Source organism: Hordeum vulgare, chromosome 7H (assembly GCF_904849725.1).
Source record: "Hordeum vulgare subsp. vulgare chromosome 7H, MorexV3_pseudomolecules_assembly, whole genome shotgun sequence".
NCBI lineage: Eukaryota > Viridiplantae > Streptophyta > Magnoliopsida > Poales > Poaceae > Hordeum > Hordeum vulgare.
Window position 1 is genome coordinate 549,194,561 of NC_058524.1, and position 18,891 is coordinate 549,213,451.

The 18,891-nt window shown below is 45.1% G+C and overlaps 1 protein-coding gene across 1 annotated transcript; it reads left to right on the forward strand.

The window, feature by feature from the left end:
• Positions 1 to 589: 589 nt before the first annotated feature.
• On the forward strand, positions 590 to 1,691 carry LOC123412973. Its single transcript, XM_045105922.1, has 4 exons — positions 590 to 662; positions 806 to 1,038; positions 1,110 to 1,166; positions 1,263 to 1,691. The coding sequence occupies exons 1-4, from the start codon at positions 617 to 619 to the stop codon at positions 1,389 to 1,391; spliced, it is 465 nt and encodes a 154-aa protein (XP_044961857.1). The 5' UTR covers positions 590 to 616; the 3' UTR covers positions 1,392 to 1,691.
• Positions 1,692 to 18,891: the final 17,200 nt, after the last annotated feature.

An 18,891-nucleotide genomic window follows, 5' to 3' on the forward strand; every position in this document is an offset into this window, starting at 1 on the left:
TGCACTACGTAGTTTGCTGATCTCTGAATGAAGTTCAATGTTTGAGTACTTTCTTCATTTTTGTATACAAGGACACTTTGTTTTTTATGTCAAACTTTGACTCATAATTTTGGTCAATAAAATATGAATTAAATGTCATAAAAAATATATCGTCGGAAAGTTCTTTGAAATGTTCATCCAGTAAAATATTTTTATGGTACATAACTCACTTTTTATTGGTAAAATTAATGATCAAAATTAGACATAAAAATATGAAGTGGCTTTGTACAAAGGAATGGAGGGAGTAATATATTTGTCCGCTCACCCTAAAAAATACAGTATAGTTATGCTAGACAGAGGAAGAGTAGTGAACATTGCAGCAACTAAACCCATGGTCTGCTGAGGCCACAAACCAAGGGACACAAACACACCTCCACTCGTATATGAAAACAAGCAGGTGGAGCAGGGGCCTTCCCTATTGCTCTTGCTCAAAAGGAACTCTGCCCGGCACCACACTCCTAGACACAATCCAACCATCTGCATCATCACCAGTAAAAATCAAAATCAAGGTAGTTATACTTATATTTATTCATGACAGGTGGAAGAATGTTTCAGTTATGTGTATGGCGTTGATGGCATGGAAATCAGCAAATTTGCACAAGAGGCCGAAGATGATTTGGGAGGTACCATGTCAATCATGCTATCCTGTCTAGTTTTTTTTTGTTTTTGAAACGCGATCTAGTATTTCCAGTTACACAAGTGAACATGTTCAGTTTTCGTATATTCGCAAGCTCATCAATCTAATGTGCGTATATTTGGTGTTTAGACCTGATAGTAAAGGAAAAATGGTGGCGTGGTCTACGAGGTCCTCGCAAGAGGAGGATATTTCCCTGGGGAAGCGGAGGCATGAATTTTCACCGTCGGAAAAACAATGAACATTGGACACTTGACGAAGTGAGGAAGCTGGTTAAGGGTGTCAAGACATATGGTGTTGGGCGATGGACTATGGTGAAGAGTCGCTACTTCTCATCATCAGTTCGAGACCCATCACATCTCAAGGTATGGGCAAACATTGAAGGTTGACTTACAAGAATGTTGATTTAGATAACATGATGTTTTTCATGTTACAGGACAAATGGAGGAATCTTCTGAAAGCTTGTGGGGTCCCGTGCACCTCCATAAGGAAGGTCAGTTAATTATGTTTTGTATTATTCCCTGTATCGTTACTCCATGAGGAATTCCAAGTATATTGCATTATCATACGTGTGTTTCATTTGATGCAGGAGAAGGCACAAAAGACTATGTTCCGGCCCTTGGATACAGAGTTGATCGAACAGATCCAAGGGTTGGCCATCGATTCAGCCTCCACATCAAAAATAAGGAAACACCGTGGGGAAGGAACAACCAGCTAGCTGAGAATGACAACAAAATGATGGTTGAGGCTTTATAAGTTTACATAAGTTAAGTTAGCAACATCTAAATGTGTTATACTTCCTTTGAAATTGGGAAGTATGTGATGCAAGAAAAGCCAGATAATCATATGAAACCGCCCGGCCTTTGTCCATCTATATATACCGTAATTAGCATTGTGTACTGTATAAATTATATGTGGCCGGTGCCCTAGCAGATTCCAAACATTTTGTTTTGCTCTTAGTTTTCCTTCTCCTTGATGTAAAGGTTCCACGATCACTTTGTAAATGTTTTCTTACTATGAAATTAGGAATTACCATGTGTCCTGTTATATGTCAGCAAAAACACCATGCACTTGTTATCACAAAAAATCATTTCCCGATAATGGGTATCAATCACATTAAGACCCATTCTGATGTATGTGATAGAACGTGGATCAACTAGGCATAGATTGATCCGATACAAACCCGTATAGTTACCTTGTCCTGAGCCGGATGAGCCCGCACCGTTCTCCATCGGTGTGGTGGCGACGGCGGTGATGACGAAGAAGGGTTAGGCGTGGGTGGAACTTCCTGTGAGCACCGCGCTTAACCTAGATCGGATAGGTATGTCGGTAGGGGTGTGACGGCGGTGAATCTCGTAGTTCGTGCCCCGGCACCCCACCGTCCTTTATATAACACGGGTCACAGGGGCCCACCAACCATAATGGGTTGGACGCCCCCGATCAGGGCGCATAGATCAAGGCCCGGTGGGCCGGTGGGCCCACGCGGTGAGAGATCAACCTAACATTCTCCCCCTTGATCTCGACTTTTACTTTTGACTTTATACTTGTCATTTGTTCCATCACATATAAGCATGTAGAGCATGTCTCATCGTCACAGCTCAATTGCTGATAGAATTATACAGCTACAACACACTTTTTTTTTGAAACAAATTCATTTACTTTTGGGCCTCTTATAATCCAGGGATCATAGGCTTTCCAACAAACCCATGCTGGCTAAGTGTTCCTTGAACACACTGGGTGGTAAGCCTTTCGTTAGCGGATCCGCAAGCATATACCTTGTACTTATATGCTCGAGACTTATGGTTTGATCCTGGATTTTATCTTTCACGACGTAATACTTTATATCTATCGTCTTGGAAGCATTACTAGACTTGTTGTTGTGAGCATAGAATACTGCGGGCTGGTTGTCACATTATATCTTTAGTAGCTTGTGAATACAATCCACCACTTTCAAATCGGGTATGAATTTCTTTAACCATATCACCTGCCCGATGGCTTCAAAACATGCTATGAACTCTGCTTGCATCGTGGATGATGCAACTATGGTCTGTTTGGAGCTTTTCCATGAAATAGCCCCCCCTGCGAGAGTGAACACGTACCTAGACGTGGATTTTCTATCATCTCTATCTCCCGCAAAATCTGTGTCTGAGTACCCTTTTATCTCTAGGGACTCAGATCTCCTGTATGTTAGCATGATTTGTTTTGTGCCTTGCACATAACGCAGAGCTTTCTTCGCCATCTTCCAGTGCTCTTGGCCTGGATTTGCTTGATATCTACCGAGTACCCCGGTGATAAATGCCAAATCAGGGCATGTGCACACTTGGGCATACAGTAAACTTCCAACAACCGAAGTATACGGTATTGTTTTCATTTCATCGAGCTCGTACTTATTCTTGGGACATTGGTGATTCCCAAAACTATCGCCCTTGACTACTGGAGCAGGCGTGGCTTTACACTTGTGCATATTATACTTTTGGAGAACTTTCTCTAAATATGCTTTCTGTGAAAGTCCTAAGACTCCATTTTTCCTGTCTCGGTGAATTTCAATGCCCAAAACATATGATGCATCACCAAGGTCTTTCATGTCAAAGTTCGAGGATAAAAACTTCTTTATCTGTTGTAGTAGAGTAATACCGTTGCTTGCAAGAAAGATATCATCCACATACAAGATTAGGAAAATATATTTCCCATGTTTAAACTTTGCATAAATGCAATTATCCTCAACATTTTCTTGAAATCCAAACCTTTTAATAGTATCATTAAAGTTTATGTACCACTGCCTAGAGGCTTGCCTTAGCCTATAAATGGATTTCTTTAGGCGGCATCCCATGTTTTCCTTGCCTTCCATGATAAAACCCTTGGGTTGTTTCATGTAGACTTCTTCTTCTAAATCTCCGTGTAGAAATACCATCTTTACATCCATTTGATGCAGTTCTAAATCAAAATGAGCAACTAGTGCCATTATGATTTTGAAGGAATCCTTACAAGAGACTGGAGAGAAAGTCTCATTGTAATCTATTCCTTCTCTTTGCGTGAATCCTTTTGCCACAAGTCGGGCTTTATACTTGTGAACATTCCCATTAGAGTCATACTTCGTTTTGTAGACCCATTTGCAACCTACTGTCTTTGCTCCTTTAGGAATGATCTCTAAGTCCCAAAAAATATTGGAACTCATCGATTTCATCTCATCTTCCATTGCCTCTAGCCATTTTGATGAGTGAGGGCTTTTAATGGCTTCTTCATATGTGGTGGGATCACCATCCTTATGAACAATTTCCGTGTTATAGACTTTATAATCAGTAGAAATAGCAGGTCTTCTTGTTCTGTTAGACCGTCTAAGTGCCTCATTGTCTGGCACACTTTCTACTTTTTCTTGCTGCAATTCCCTTGCATGATCAACAACAGGTTCAGTCGGCTCTTGAAGGACAGGTTCCGGGTCTTCTCCCATAGTTGTCATCGTTGGAGTCACAGCTGGTAGCGAGAAAAATGGCTCTTGAATCATCGGAATGGGTGCATGCACCCTTTTCTCCTCAAGATCAATTTTTCGAGCTACCATGCTCCCCCTCATCATTTCGTCCTCTAAGAAGACATCATGTCTCGTTTCTACAAACTTTGTGAATCTGTCTGGACAGTAGAAACGAAAACCTTTTGATCTATCAGGGTAGCCAATGAAATGGCAACTCGGTGTCTTTGGATCTAACTTTCCAATGTTTGGATTAAACATTTTGGCCTCAGCTGGACATCCCCACACTCTGAAGTGTTGCAGGGATGGCACTCTTCCTGTCCACAGCTCATGCGGTGTTTTGGGCACAGACTTGCTTGGCACTCTGTTGAGAATGTGAATGGCGGTTTTAAGCGCCTCCATCCACAATCCCAATGGCATGTCAGAGTAGCTCATCATGTTGCGCACCATATCCATGAGGGTACGGTTGCGCCTTTCAGCTACTCCATTTTGCTGAGGCTCGCCCGACATTGAATACTGGGCGACGATGCCAGTCTCCTGCAAGAACTTTGCAAAAGGTCCAGGGACTTGGCCATATGGTGTGTGTCGACCGTAGTACTCCCCCCACGACCGGACCTCACAATCTTAATCTTTTTGTCAAGCTGATTTTCAACTTCAGCTTTGAATATCTTGAATTTATCCAATGCCTCATTTCTTTCTTCGATTGGATAAATGTAACCGAAGCGGGAGTAATCGTTTGTGAATGTTATGAATGAATCATAACCATCCACACTTTTCACCGGAAACGGTTCACAAATATCAGTGTGGATTATTTCCAGTGTTCCTGTGCTTTGGTTTGCACCTTTCTTTATCTGTTTTACATATTTTCCTTTAATGCAATCTACGCATTTCTGTAAGTGAGAGAACTCCAACTTTGGAAGAATTTCGCTTTTGATTAACCTTTCTATTCTCCCCTGGAAATATGGCCCAATCGACAGTGCCATAGTTTCGAGGAGTCGTGAGTTCTCTTTCTTTTCTTTTGCTCTTTGTTCGACGAAGAACTTGGCACATTCACATTATTTTCATAATTCACTTTATCACGAATTGATAACAAATAAAGCTTATCATGAAGAAATGCATTGCCTACATAATCATTATTGTACCACACGGTACATTTACCATGTCCAAAAACACATTGATAATTGTCTTTGTCTAAGCACGACACACTTATTAAGTTCCTATTACACGAAGGCACAAAAAGAACATCACTAAGAAGAAGTGTGAATCCTTCGGTTAGCTCCAAGGAGACGTCACCTACGGCTTCAACTTCTGCTTGGACTCCATTCGCGACTTCAATACTTCTCTTTCATTTTGGCACATGGTCCTCATCGAACTGAACCCCTATAAAGACTTTGCAACATGAACAGTTGCACCTGAGTCAATCCACCAAGTAGATTTTGAAAACTTTACATACATAGATTCATTTACTAAGGAAACAATAAAGTTACCTCTCTTTGCCATGAAGACCTTTAGCCAGGCAGCATAGTCCTTCTTGTAGTGCCCTTTCTCCTTGCAGTACATACAAGTGTCCTTGTCTACTGTGATTGGCTTTGATTGATAGAAGACGGGAGCCTTTCCTTGGAGCTTGTTCTGTGGCTTTGAGGGAGAATTCTGCTTAGGTGGGAAAACCTTTTTCTTTTCCTTCACATAGTTAAGGGAGCCACCATGTGAAGCCTTAATCCTCTCCTCCTCTTGTGAGCACATTGCGATGACCTTTTCAATATCCCAAGTCTCGGGCTGCATGTTGTAGTTGACTACAAAGGTCTCGAACTCCTTAGGCAACGAAGCCATGACCAGGTGGACGAGGAGAGCTGGCTTAATCTCCAGGTCCGTGTCCATGGGCTTAAGCTTGGCCGCAGTGTTGCTCATCCTAAGGATGTGCTCCCTGATTCCATGCTCACCTCCATTATAGCTCTCTGTCACCAGTTGTTTTATCAACTGGGTGGCATAGGTCTTAGAAGAGCTAGTAAACTGACTCTTTATCTTGTTGAGCATCTCCTTTGCCGTAGGGCACTCTGTTATCGAGCCCACGATGGTGGTCTCAATAGTGTTCTTAATAAACGCCAAATATTTCTTGTTGGCATTTATCCATAACCTGTTATGAATGGAGTAGGGCATCTCCTCTTTGCCACAATCCCATTGCTTTTTCTCCCAGCTTTCATCAACCTCGTCAGGATCTCTGACTGAATCTGCGGGTGCAACTGGCTGTGGTTCCTCCAGAACCCAGTCCACCTCAGCAATGCACAAAGCCATATCAACCTTCTTCCTCCACTCAGAGTAATTATCCCCTCTGAGCGTAGGAACATCCTTGAGGCAGCTCATGAGATGAAAACCTCCTGAAATCACCAAATAAGCAAAGTCAGTACAACAATCATATGCATTAAATAACGTTGGTTAAAATAATCATACAATTGCCTATGCATATTAATCTACATTACCGTTGGGCAAATGATAGAAATAAATGCATCATTTTGCAATATGCAACATGATCATGTTACTAAACAATGTTGGTCAGAATAATAATATGACCATATTCCATATTTAGTTTAGCAGCGGAAAGCGTGAAATAAAATTTCATATGCCCTTTAACTTTGCAGAAAATTAATTCTGTCATTTAAAATAAAATTCATGAACTTTATTAATCATTTTATAAAGATCACCTATTTTTCCTTTTCTGAAAAAATATTTAATTTTCAGGAAATTTTTATTTTTCTTTTCAGAAAAATATTATCATATTTCTGTTGATTTAAACAGAAAAGTTGGAACATTTTTATTTCCTGTTATCTAGACATAATTTTGTAAGAAAAATGTCTAGAAGGGCCTTTTATTTCTTCCTCTAATAAGCAGGAAAAGAAATGTGCTTAAAAAAAGAAAAATTGACCGGCTCAGCCTGCCTCGGGCCTTTCTCCCGCTGGCCTGAGGCCTTTTTGTCTCCCGAAAGGCCCACTACCCCAGCGGCCGACATTCTGGCTTGGGAGCCTCGCGGTAAGGCGGTGGCGCAGCGGCCTGGGCCGGCCTAGCGCGGCTGGCGCGCCCACTTGCGGCCCGAAGGCCCGAGCCTGCCTAGGGTTTCCTGCTGCGGGCGATCTAAGCCATTCATCTATATCCAACGGTCCCCCGTGAGGATCAGATAGAATAAAAGGGCAGCCCGAGCCGGATCAAACCCTAGCAGCCATTCCTTCCAGCGCCGCTAGGTTCCTCTCCCCTCTCGAGCGAAAAGATCCCGCGGGATCGATCGGTGGCCAAGCCACTCGCTCGCGTGGTGGCCCTCGCGCCCCGCCGAGCGCAGCGCGCCGCCGCCCATGCACCCTCCTGTCTCTGGCGAGCACCTCTGTGCTCTCTTGCGCGGTGGCTCGCTGCCCCGCCGAGAGGGTGCTGGGGAGGCCGAAGCCCCTCCCTCGTGCGGTGGCTGACATGCCCCGCCGAGAGGCCTCTCGCCCGAGCCGAGAGAGCGTCACCCCCTTTCCTCTCCCTTTTCTTTGCAGCGGCGGCCTCCTTCACTCCTCTTGCCGGTGTGCGCACTCTCTCGAGGGAGAGTGCGCCGCCGTCAAGGGGTGTGTTGGTGTGCCCACTTCTCTGCCGAGGGGTGCATATCGTCCGAGGCTCGAAAACAGCTCTGTCGCCACCCCCCTCGCCGGTTGCGCGTCCACCTTGCGGTGAGCGCGCCACCGTCTAGCGGTTTGGTGATGGAGCTCTTAGCCCGTGGGGAAACTTTGTTTTTCTTGGTTTGCATGTTCCCTTCCTCCCCTTTTTTTGCCTTTTGCGGATCAGATCTGTATACTTTTCTTGGTTTTCTTTTGGATCTAGATCCGTACTTTGCCTCCGAGGAGGTAGGTTCTTCTTCCCCACACCTCGGCTTGCCGATGCGTGTGGGGATCGAGAGGAACAAGCGCGGCCTTGGGCGTCGCTTCTTTTCCGACGAGGCCCTAGGCCGTCTTCGGTACTAGCCCATCTAGGGTTCATGTGGGGAGGGGAAGGGGAAACTTTCTTTTTGATTTCTTTCAACCGAATGAATCTTTGCCTAGTGGCTCATGATACCATTGATAGAACGTGGATCAACTAGGCATAGATTGATCCGGTACAAACCCGTGTAGTTACCTTGTCCTGAGCCGGATGAGCCCGCACCGTTCTCCATCGGTGTGGTGGCGACGGCGGTGATGACGAAGAAGGGTTAGGCATGGGTGGAACTTTTCGTGAGCACCGCGCTTAACCTAGATCGGATAGGTATGTCGGTAGGGGTGTGACAACGGCGAATCTCGTAGTTCGTGCCCCGACACCCCACCGTCCTTTATATAGCACGGGTCACAAGGGCCCACCAACCATAATGGGTTGGGCGCCCCCGATCAGGGCACATAGATCAAGGCCTGGTGGGCCGTTGGGCCCACGCGGTGAGAGATCAACCTAACAGTATGGTCGTAAGATAATAAAATAAATTGGAAATAAAAGGTATTGCTGGAAATTAAGATTTTTGCAGTATCTTCGTCAATGTGTGGTCCTTACAATGGAAATTTTCGCTCGAGCAACTAGCCTGGAAGTAAGAAGTGTTGTTTTCCTGACAAGAGTGGCGGAGCCAGGATTTGGATATGGGGGAGGCAGGCCAAACAAAATAAAAAAATCCAATACAAAACTTGGCCCCTGATATTGCTTGCACCATCATATGCTTGGCCCCTGATATTGCTTGCACCATCATATGCTTTACCCCTGATGTCATGCACACTTAAGTTATTATGTGATAGTACAACACAATTGCATTTTTGAAAGTTAAGGCGGCAGTGTCATTAACATGAACTAGATCAAGGAAATGCTCGATTATTTCTGCTTCTTTGTTGGCAAACCGAAGAACAACTGCCATTTGTTCTTTTCTTTTGATTCATCGCAAGCTTCATCTACCATTATACAGAACTTGACATTACCTATTTCTTCTTTAATTGCTTTTTGCACTTCGCGAGCAAGTATGCCAACAACCTCTTTCTGAACTTTTCCGAATGTATACTCCGCATTACCTGGAGCATTTTTCAGAACAACGGTTGTGATGTCCTTATTGTAAGAAGCGAGAATCTTAATCATTTCAAGAAAATTTCCTTGGTTCTTAGACCCCGCAGATTCATCATGAACTCTAAAAGGACAAGCTTGGAATATCAGCCACCTAATGGGACAAAGCGACTAGATGTTAGATACCAAAACATTAAGTCATGTCAAATTTTAGTTGATGTAAAAAAATTGCTTACCTCATGGCATGGATGGTAGTTTTAAGCCTCAATCTCGCATCAGTAACCAGTTTCTTATTTTGCTTTTCTACCACCTTGTCGATATGAGCCATACTAGCCTTGAGATCTTCATAACACCGAACTGAATAGTTGTGAGCAGAGTCAGGACCCCCAACATGAGTTAGAAAAGCACACACTTTTCCATCATTAACCTTTTTCCAGTTTCTAAAACCTTTGACTGAGAATGTATCAGACCCACATCTCCCAACAGGTTTTTTTTAGAAGAGAAAGCACGACAAACAATAAGCGCTATCAATATGAGTTGAATACTCAAGCCACCAGAAATTTGTGTGCCAACATTTTTGAAATCGACGATGGTATTTAGACTTTTCAGAAAATGGGTATTGTTCTAACTCTGGTCGATATGCTCCCTTGGATATATAAAAATGCCGAGCATCATCTTGCTTGTCCGGTTGGAGCTCCCAAATTTTTGCTTGTTTGCAACATTTATCATGTCTGGCATATCCTGATCAGAACCATTAACTCAACTTGGATCCGCCTCACTAACTGAACTTGAATCTACCTCACTAACTGAACTTGAAGCAACTGGCTTAAGAAAACATTAACTTAATGGTGTTTGGCCCTGCTTTTATTTTCATAGTTGCTGCCTGAAGTTCGACATAATCACATAAAAGAATTGCAGTGATGAGCTAAAAAAATTACAGGAATTGCAGCCAGTAGTGAGTGCAGCCATATACCTTAATATGTGAATACAGTTATACAGATAGAATCGACACTTCGGCAGCCGGCCAGGCAGCCAGCCGAGCAGAGTTCGAGTCTTCGAGAGCAGCAGGCCAGTAGCGGAGGGCCGACCGAGGCGCCGAGCAAAGCAGAGGGATGGGCCGGCGAGCAGACCGAGCGACAAGCAGACTGGAGAGTGGAGAAGGCCAAGCTGCAAGCATATGAGGCACCGAGGCAGGAAGCCAGCCTAGCCAGGCAGGAAGCCAACATGTTTGGTAATTGGCTACATGAAAACACATTGATAATGATGGGAGGAGCAACCTTGATTTGGTCATTGTGGTTGTGTAGAAATGACATGATTTTTAATGGTCAAAACTACTCTCTGTTGCAGGTTATCTTCCAGTGTACGCAGTGCTTTGTTTGTGATCTACTCCCTCCGTTCTTAAATATAAGTCTTTTAAGCAATGTCACTAGGTGTCTACATACGAAGCAAAATGATTGAATGTACACTCTAAATTATGTCTATATACATCCGTATGTGGCCCATTAATGAAATCTCTACAAAGATTTATATTTAGGAATGGAGGGAGTGTTGGGGAACGTCGCATGGGAAACAAAATTTTTCCTACGCGCACGAAGACCTATCATGGTGATGTCCATCTACGAGAGGGGATGAGTGATCTACGTACCCTTGTAGATCGTACAGCAGAAGCGTTAGAGAACGCGGTTGATGTAGTGGAACGTCCTCACGTCCCTCGATCCGCCCCGCGAACAATTCCGCGATCAGTCCCACGATCTAGTACCGAACGGACGGCACCTCCGCGTTCAGCACACGTACATCTCGACGATGATCTCGGCCTTCTTGATCCAGCAAGAGAGACGGAGAGGTAGAAGAGTTCTCCGGCAGCGTGACGGCGCTCCGGAGGTTGGTGATGACCTTGTCTCAGCAGGGCTCCGCCCGAGCTCCGCAGAAACGCGATCTAGAGGAAAAACCGTGGAGGTATGTGGTCGGGCTGCCGTGGAAAAGTCGTCTCAAATCAGCCCTAAAACCTCCGTATATATAGGTGGGAGGGAGGGGGGCCTTGCCTTGGGGTCCAAGGACCCTCAAGGAGTCGGCCGAGCCAAGGGGGAGGACTCTCCCCCCCCAAACCGAGTTGGACTAGGTTTGGTGGGAGGGAGTCCCCCTCCCTTCCCACGTCCTCCCTTTTTTTTTCTTTTTTCCTTTGATTTCTTATCCTTGGCGCATAGGCCCCTTTTGGGCTGTCCCACCAGCCCACTAAGGGCTGGTGCGCCACCCTTATGGCCTATGGGCTTCCCCGGGGTGGGTTGCCCCCCCCGGTGAACTCCCGGAACCCATTCGTCATTCCCGGTACATTCCCGGTAACTCCGAAAACCTTCCGGTAATCAAATGAGGTCATCCTATATATCAATCTTCGTTTCCGGACCATTCCGGAAACCCTCGTGACATCTGTGATCTCATCCGGGACTCGAACAACATTCGGTAACCAACCATATAACTCAAATACGCATAAAACAACGTCGAACCTTAAGTGTGCAGACCCTGCGGGTTCGAGAACTATGTAGACATGACCCAAGAGACTCCTCGGTCAATATCCAATAGCGGGACCTGGATGCCCATATTGTATCCTACATATTCTACGAAGATCTTATCGTTTGAACCTCAGTGCCAAGGATTCGTATAATCCCGTATGTCATTCCCTTTGTCCTTCGGTATGTTACTTGCCCGAGATTCGATCGTCAGTATCCGCGTACCTATTTCAATCTCGTTTACCGACAAGTCTCTTTACTCGTTCCGTAATACAAGATCCCGCAACTTACACTAAGTTACATTGCTTGCAAGGCTTGTGTGTGATGTTGTATTACCGAGTGGGCCCCGAGATACCTCTCCGTCATACGGAGTGACAAATCCCAGTCTTGATCCATACTAACTCAACTAACACCTTCGGAGATACCTGTAGAGCATCTTTATAGTCACCCAGTTACGTTGCGACGTTTGATACACACAAAGCATTCCTCCGGTGTCAGTGAGTTATATGATCTCATGGTCATAGGAATAAATACTTGACACGCAGAAAACAGTAGCAACAAAATGACACGATCAACATGCTACGTCTATTAGTTTGGGTCTAGTCCATCACGTGATTCTCCCAATGACGTGATCCAGTTATCAAGCAACAACACCTTGTTCATAATCAGAAGACACTAACTATCATCGATCAACTAGCTAGCCAACTAGAGGCATGCTAGGGACGGTGTTTTGTCTATGTATCCACACATGTAAATGAGTCTTCATTCAATACAATTATAGCATGGATAATAAACTATTATCTTACAGAAATTATAATAATAACTATATATTTATTATTGCCTCTAGGGCATAATTCCAACAGTCTCCCACTTGCACTAGAGTCAATAATCTAGCCCTCACATCACCATGGGAATTACATTGTAATAAATCTAACACCCATACAGTTCTGGTGTCGATCATGTTTTGGCCGTGGAAGAGGTTTAGTCAGCGGGTCTGCTACATTCAGATCCGTGTGCACTTTGCATATATTTACGTCCTCTTCCTCGACGTAGTCGCGGATGAGGTTGAAGCGTCATTTGATGTGTCTGGACTTCTTGTGAAACCGTGGTTCCTTTGCTAAGGCAATGGCACCCGTGTTGTCACAGAACAAGGTTATTGGATTCAGTGCGCTTGGCACCACTCCAAGATCCGTCATGAACTGCTTCATCCAGACACCCTCCTTAGCCGCCTCCGAGGCAGCCATGTACTCTGCTTCACATGTAGAATCTGCTACGACGCTTTGCTTGGAACTGCACCAGCTTACCGCACCCCCATTAAGAATAAATACGTATCCGGCTTGCGACTTAGAGTCGTCCGGATCTGTGTCAAAGCTTGCATCGACGTAACCTTTTACGGCGAGCTCTTTGTCGCCTCCATATATGAGAAACATCTCCTTAGTCCTTTTCAGGTACTTCAGGATATTCTTGACCGCCGTCCAGTGATCCACTCCTAGATTACTCTGGAACCTACCTGCCATACTTATGGCCAGGCTAACGTCCGGTCTAGTGCACAACATTGCATACATGATGGAACCTATGGCTGAAGCATAGGGGACGGAGCGCATATGCTCTCTATCTTCATCAGTTGCTGGGCACTGAGTCTTACTCAATCTCGTACCTTGTAAAACTGGCAAGAACCCTTTCTTGGACTGTTCCATTTTGAACCTCTTCAAAACTTTATCAAGGTATGTGCTTTGTGAAAGTCCTATCAGGCGTTTTGATCTATCCCTATAGATCTTAATGCCTAGAATGTAAGCAGCTTCTCCTAGGTCCTTCATAGAGAAACTTTTATTCAAGTAATCCTTTATGCTCTCCAAAAACTCCACGTTGTTTCCAATCAGCAATATGTCATCCACATATAATATTAGAAACGCCACAGAGCTCCCACTCACTTTCTTGTAAATACAAGATTCTCCAACCACTTGTATAAACCCAAATGCTTTGATCACCTCATCAAAACGTTTGTTCCAACTCCGAGATGCTTGGACCAGTCCATAAATGGATCGCTGGAGCTTGCACACCTTGTTAGCATTCTTAGGATCGACAAAACCTTCGGGTTGCATCATATACAATTCTTACTTAAGGAAACCGTTAAGGAACGCCGTTTTGACATCCATCTGCCAGATTTCATAATCGAAAAATGCAGCTATTGCTAACATGATTCTGACGGACTTGAGCATCGCTACGGGTGAGAATGTCTCATCGTAGTCAACTCCTTGAACTTGTACAAAACCCTTTGCCACAAGTCGAGCTTTATAAACGGTCACATTGCCGTCAGCGTCCGTCTTCCTCTTAAAGATCCATTTGTTCTGAATAGCCTTGCGGCCTTCAGGCAGTACCTCCAAAGTCCACACTTTGTTCTCATACATGGATCCTATCTCGGACTTCATGGCTTCTAGCCATTTGTTGGAATCTGGGCCCACCATTGCTTCTTCATAATTTGCAGGTTCATTGTTGTCCAACAACATGATTGATAAGACGGGATTACCGTACCACTCTGGAGCAGCACGTGATCTCGTCGACCTGCGTGGTTCGACAGAAACTTGAACCAGAGTTTCATGATCATCATCATTAACTTCCTCCTCAACCGGCGTCGCAACGACAGAGGTTTCCCCTTGCCCTGCGCCACCATCCAGAGGGATGAGAGGTTCGACAACCTCGTCAAGTTCTATCTTCCTCCCACTCAATTCTCTCGAGAGAAACTATTTCTCGAGAAAAGCTCCGTTTTTAGCAACAAACACTTTGCCCTCGGATTTGAGATAGAAGGTGTACCCAACTGTCTCTTTTGGATAACCTATGAAGACGCACCTTTCCGCTTTGGGTTCCAGCTTTTCAGGCTGAAGCTTTTTGACATAAGCATCACATCCCCAAACTTTAAGAAACGACAACTTTGGCCTTTTGCCATACCACAGTTTGTATGGTGTCGTCTCAACGGATTTTGATGGTGCCCTATTTAAAGTGAATGCAGCTGTTTCTAATGCATAACCCCAAAATGATAACGGCAAATCAGCAAGAGACATCATAGATCGCACCATCTCTAACAAAGTACGATTACGACGTTCGGACACACCATTACGCTGTGGTGTTCCAGGCGGTGTTAACTGCGAAACAATTCCACATTGTCTTAAGTGAGCACCAAACTCGAAACTCAGATATTCACCCCCACGATCAGACCGTAGGAACTTGATCTTCTTGTTACGATGATTTTCCACTTCACTCTGAAATTGCTTGAACCTTTCAAATGTTTCAGACTTGTGCTTCATCAAGTAGACATAACCATATCTACTTAAATCGTCAGTGAAGGTGAGAAAATAACGATATCCGCCGCGTGCCTCTACGCTCATTGGACCACACACATCGGTATGTACGATTTCCAACAAGTCACTTGCACGCTCCATTGTTCCAGAGAACGGAGTCTTAGTCATCTTGCCCATGAGGCATGGTTCGCATGTGTCAAGTGAATCAAAGTCAAGTGACTCCAAAAGTCCATCAGCATGGAGTTTCTTCATGCGCTTTACACCAATATGACCCAAGCGACAGTGCCACAAAAATATGGCGCTATCATTGTTTACTCTAACTCTTTTGGTCTCAATGTTATGTATATGCGTATCGCTATCAAGATTCAATATGAACAATCCTCTCACATTCGGTGCATGACCATAAAAGATGTTACTCATAGAAATAGAACAACCATTATTCTCAGACTTAAAAGAGTAACCGTCTCGCAATAAACAAGATCCAGATATAATGTTCATGCTCAACGCAGGCACTAAATAACAATGATTTAAGTTCATCACTAATCCCGATGGTAGCTGAAGTGACACTGTGCCGACGGCGATTGCATCAACCTTGGAACCATTTCCTACGCGCATCGTCACTTCTTCTTTCGCCAGCCTTCGTCTATTCCGCAGTTCCTGCTTCGAGTTGCAAATGTGAGCAACAGAACCGGTATCGAATACCCAGGCACTACTACGAGAGCCGGTTAAGTACACATCAATAACATGTATATCAAATATACCTGATTTTTCTTTGCCCGCCTTCTTATCTGCCAGATACTTGGGGCAATTGCGCTTCCAGTGACCCATACCCTTGCAATAGAAGCACTCTGTTTCAGGCTTAGGTCCAGCCTTGGGTTTCTTCGGCGGATTGGCAACAGGCTTGCCGCTCTTCTTCGAATTGCCCTTCTTGCCTTTGCCGTTTCTCTTGAAACTAGTGGTCTTGCTCACCATCAACACTTGATGCTCTTTACGGAGTTCAGACTCTGCGACTTTCAGCATCGCAAACAACTCGCCGGGAGACTTGTTCATCCCTTGCATGTTGTAGTTCAACACAAAGCCTTTATAGCTTGGCGGCAGTGATTGAAGGATTCTGTCAGTGATAGCTTCTTGCGGGAGTTCAATCCCCAGTTCAGCTAGACGGTTTGAGTACCCAGACATTTTGAGCACATGTTCACTGACAGACGAGTTTTCCTCCATCTTGCAAGCATAGAATTTATCGGAGGTCTCATACCTCTTGATCCGGGCGTTCTTCTGAAAGATAAACTCCAACTCCTGGAACATCTCAAATGCTCCATGACGCTCAAAGCGACGTTGAAGTCCCGGTTCTAAGCCATACAAGACTGCACATTGAACTATTGAGTAGTCCTCCTTACGTGCTAACCAAGCGTTCTTAACATCCTGATCAGCCGTAGCGGGTGGTTCATCTCCTAGCGCAGCATTAAGGACATAATCCTTCTTCCCAGCTTGTAAGATTAGCTTAAGATTACGAGCCCAGTCTACAAAGTTGCTTCCATCATCTTTCAACTTATCTTTCTCTAGGAACGTATTAAAATTCAGGATGACTGTCGCGTGAGCCATGATCTACAACACAAATATATTCAAAGTGGACTTAGACTATGTTCAAGATAATTAGAGTTCAACTTAATCAAATTATAGGCTAAACTCCCACTCAAAAAGTACATCTCTCTAGTCATTTGAGTGGTTCATGATCCACTTACACTATCCCAAGTCCGATCATCACGTGAGTTGGGTATAGTTTCAGTGGTAAGCATCCCTATGCTAATCATATCAACTATATGATTCACGATCGACCTTTCGGTCTCATGCGTTCCGAGGCCATGTCTGCACATGCTAGGCTCGTCAAGCTTAACCCGAGTGTTCCGCGTGCGCAATTGTTTTGCACCCGTTGTATGTGAACGTTGAGTCTATCACACCCGATCATCACGTGGTGTCTCGAAACGACGAACTGTAGCAACGGTGCACAGTCGGGGAGAACACAATTTCGTCTTGAAATTTTAGTGAGAGATCACCTCATAATGCTACCGTCGTTCTAAGCAAAATAAGGTGCATAAAAGGATTAACATCACATGCAATTCATAAGTGACATGATATGGCCATCATCACGTGCTTCTTGATCTCCATCACCAAAGCACCGGCACGATCTTCTTGTCACCGGCGCCACACCATGATCATCCATCAACGTGTTGCCATCGGGGTTGTCGTGCTACTTATGCTATTACTACTAAAGCTACATCCTAGCAAAATAGTAAACGCATCTGCAAGCACAAACGTTAGTATAAATACAACCCTATTGCTCCTGCCGGTTGCCGTACCATCGACATGCAAGTCGATATTTCTATTACAACATGATCATCTCATACATCCAATATATCACATCATCGTTGGCCATATCACATCACAATCATACCCTGCAAAAACAAGTTAGACGTCCTCTAATTTTGTTGTTGCATGTTTTACGTGGTGACCAAGGGTATCTAGTAGGATCGCATCTTACTTACGCAAACACCACAACGGAGATATATGAGTTGCTATTTAACCTCATCCAAGGACCTCCTCGTTCAAATCCGATTCAACTCAAGTTGGAGAAACCGTCACTTGCGAGTCATCTTTGAGCAAAGGGGGTTACTCGTAACGATGAAACCAGTCTCTCGTAAGCGTACGAGTAATGTCGGTCCAAGCCGCTTCAATCCAACAATACCGCGGAATCAAGAAAAGACTAAGGAGGGCAGCAAAGCGCACATCACCGCCCACAAAACCTTTTGTGCTCTACTCGAGAAGACATCTACGCATGAACCTAGCTCTGATACCACTGTTGGGGAACGTCGCATGGGAAACAAAAATTTTCCTACGCGCACGAAGACCTATCATGGTGATGTCCATCTACGAGAGGGGATGAGTGATCTACGTACCCTTGTAGATCGTACAGCAGAAGCGTTAGAGAACGCGGTTGATGTAGTGGAACGTCCTCACGTCCCTCGATCCGCCCCGCGAACAATCCCGCGATCAGTCCCACGATCTAGTACCGAACGGACGGCACCTCCGCGTTCAGCACACGTACAGCTCAACGATGATCTCGGCCTTCTTGATCCAGCAAGAGAGACGGAGAGGTAGAAGAGTTCTCCGGCAGCGTGACGGCGCTCCGGAGGTTGGTGATGACCTTGTCTCAGCAGGGCTCCCCCCGAGCTCCGCAGAAACGCGATCTAGAGGAAAAACCGTGGAGGTATGTGGTCGGGCTGCCGTGGAAAAGTCGTCTCAAATCAGCCCTAAAACCTCCGTATATATAGGTGGGAGGGAGGGGGCCTTGCCTTGGGGTCCAAGGACCCTCAAGGAGTCGGCCGAGCCAAGGGGGAGGACTCTCCCCCCCCAAACCGAGTTGGACTAGGTTTGGTGGGAGGGAGTCCCCCTCCCTTCCCACGTCCTCCCTTTTTCTTTTTTCTTTTTTCCTTTGATTTCTTATCCTTGGCGCATAGGCCCCTTTTGGGCTGTCCCACCAGCCCACTAAGGGCTGGTGCGCCACCCTTATGGCCTATGGGCTTCCCCGGGGTGGGTTGCCCCCCCCGGTGAACTCCCGGAACCCATTCGTCATTCCCGGTACATTCCCGGTAACTCCGAAAACCTTCCGGTAATCAAATGAGGTCATCCTATATATCAATCTTCGTTTCCGGACCATTCCGGAAACCCTCGTGACGTCCGTGATCTCATCCGGGACTCCGAACAACATTCGGTAACCAACCATGTAACTCAAATACGCATAAAACAACGTCGAACCTTAAGTGTGCAGACCCTGCGGGTTCGAGAACTATGTAGACATGACCCGAGAGACTCCTCGGTCAATATCCAATAGCGGGACCTGGATGCCCATATTGTATCCTACATATTCTA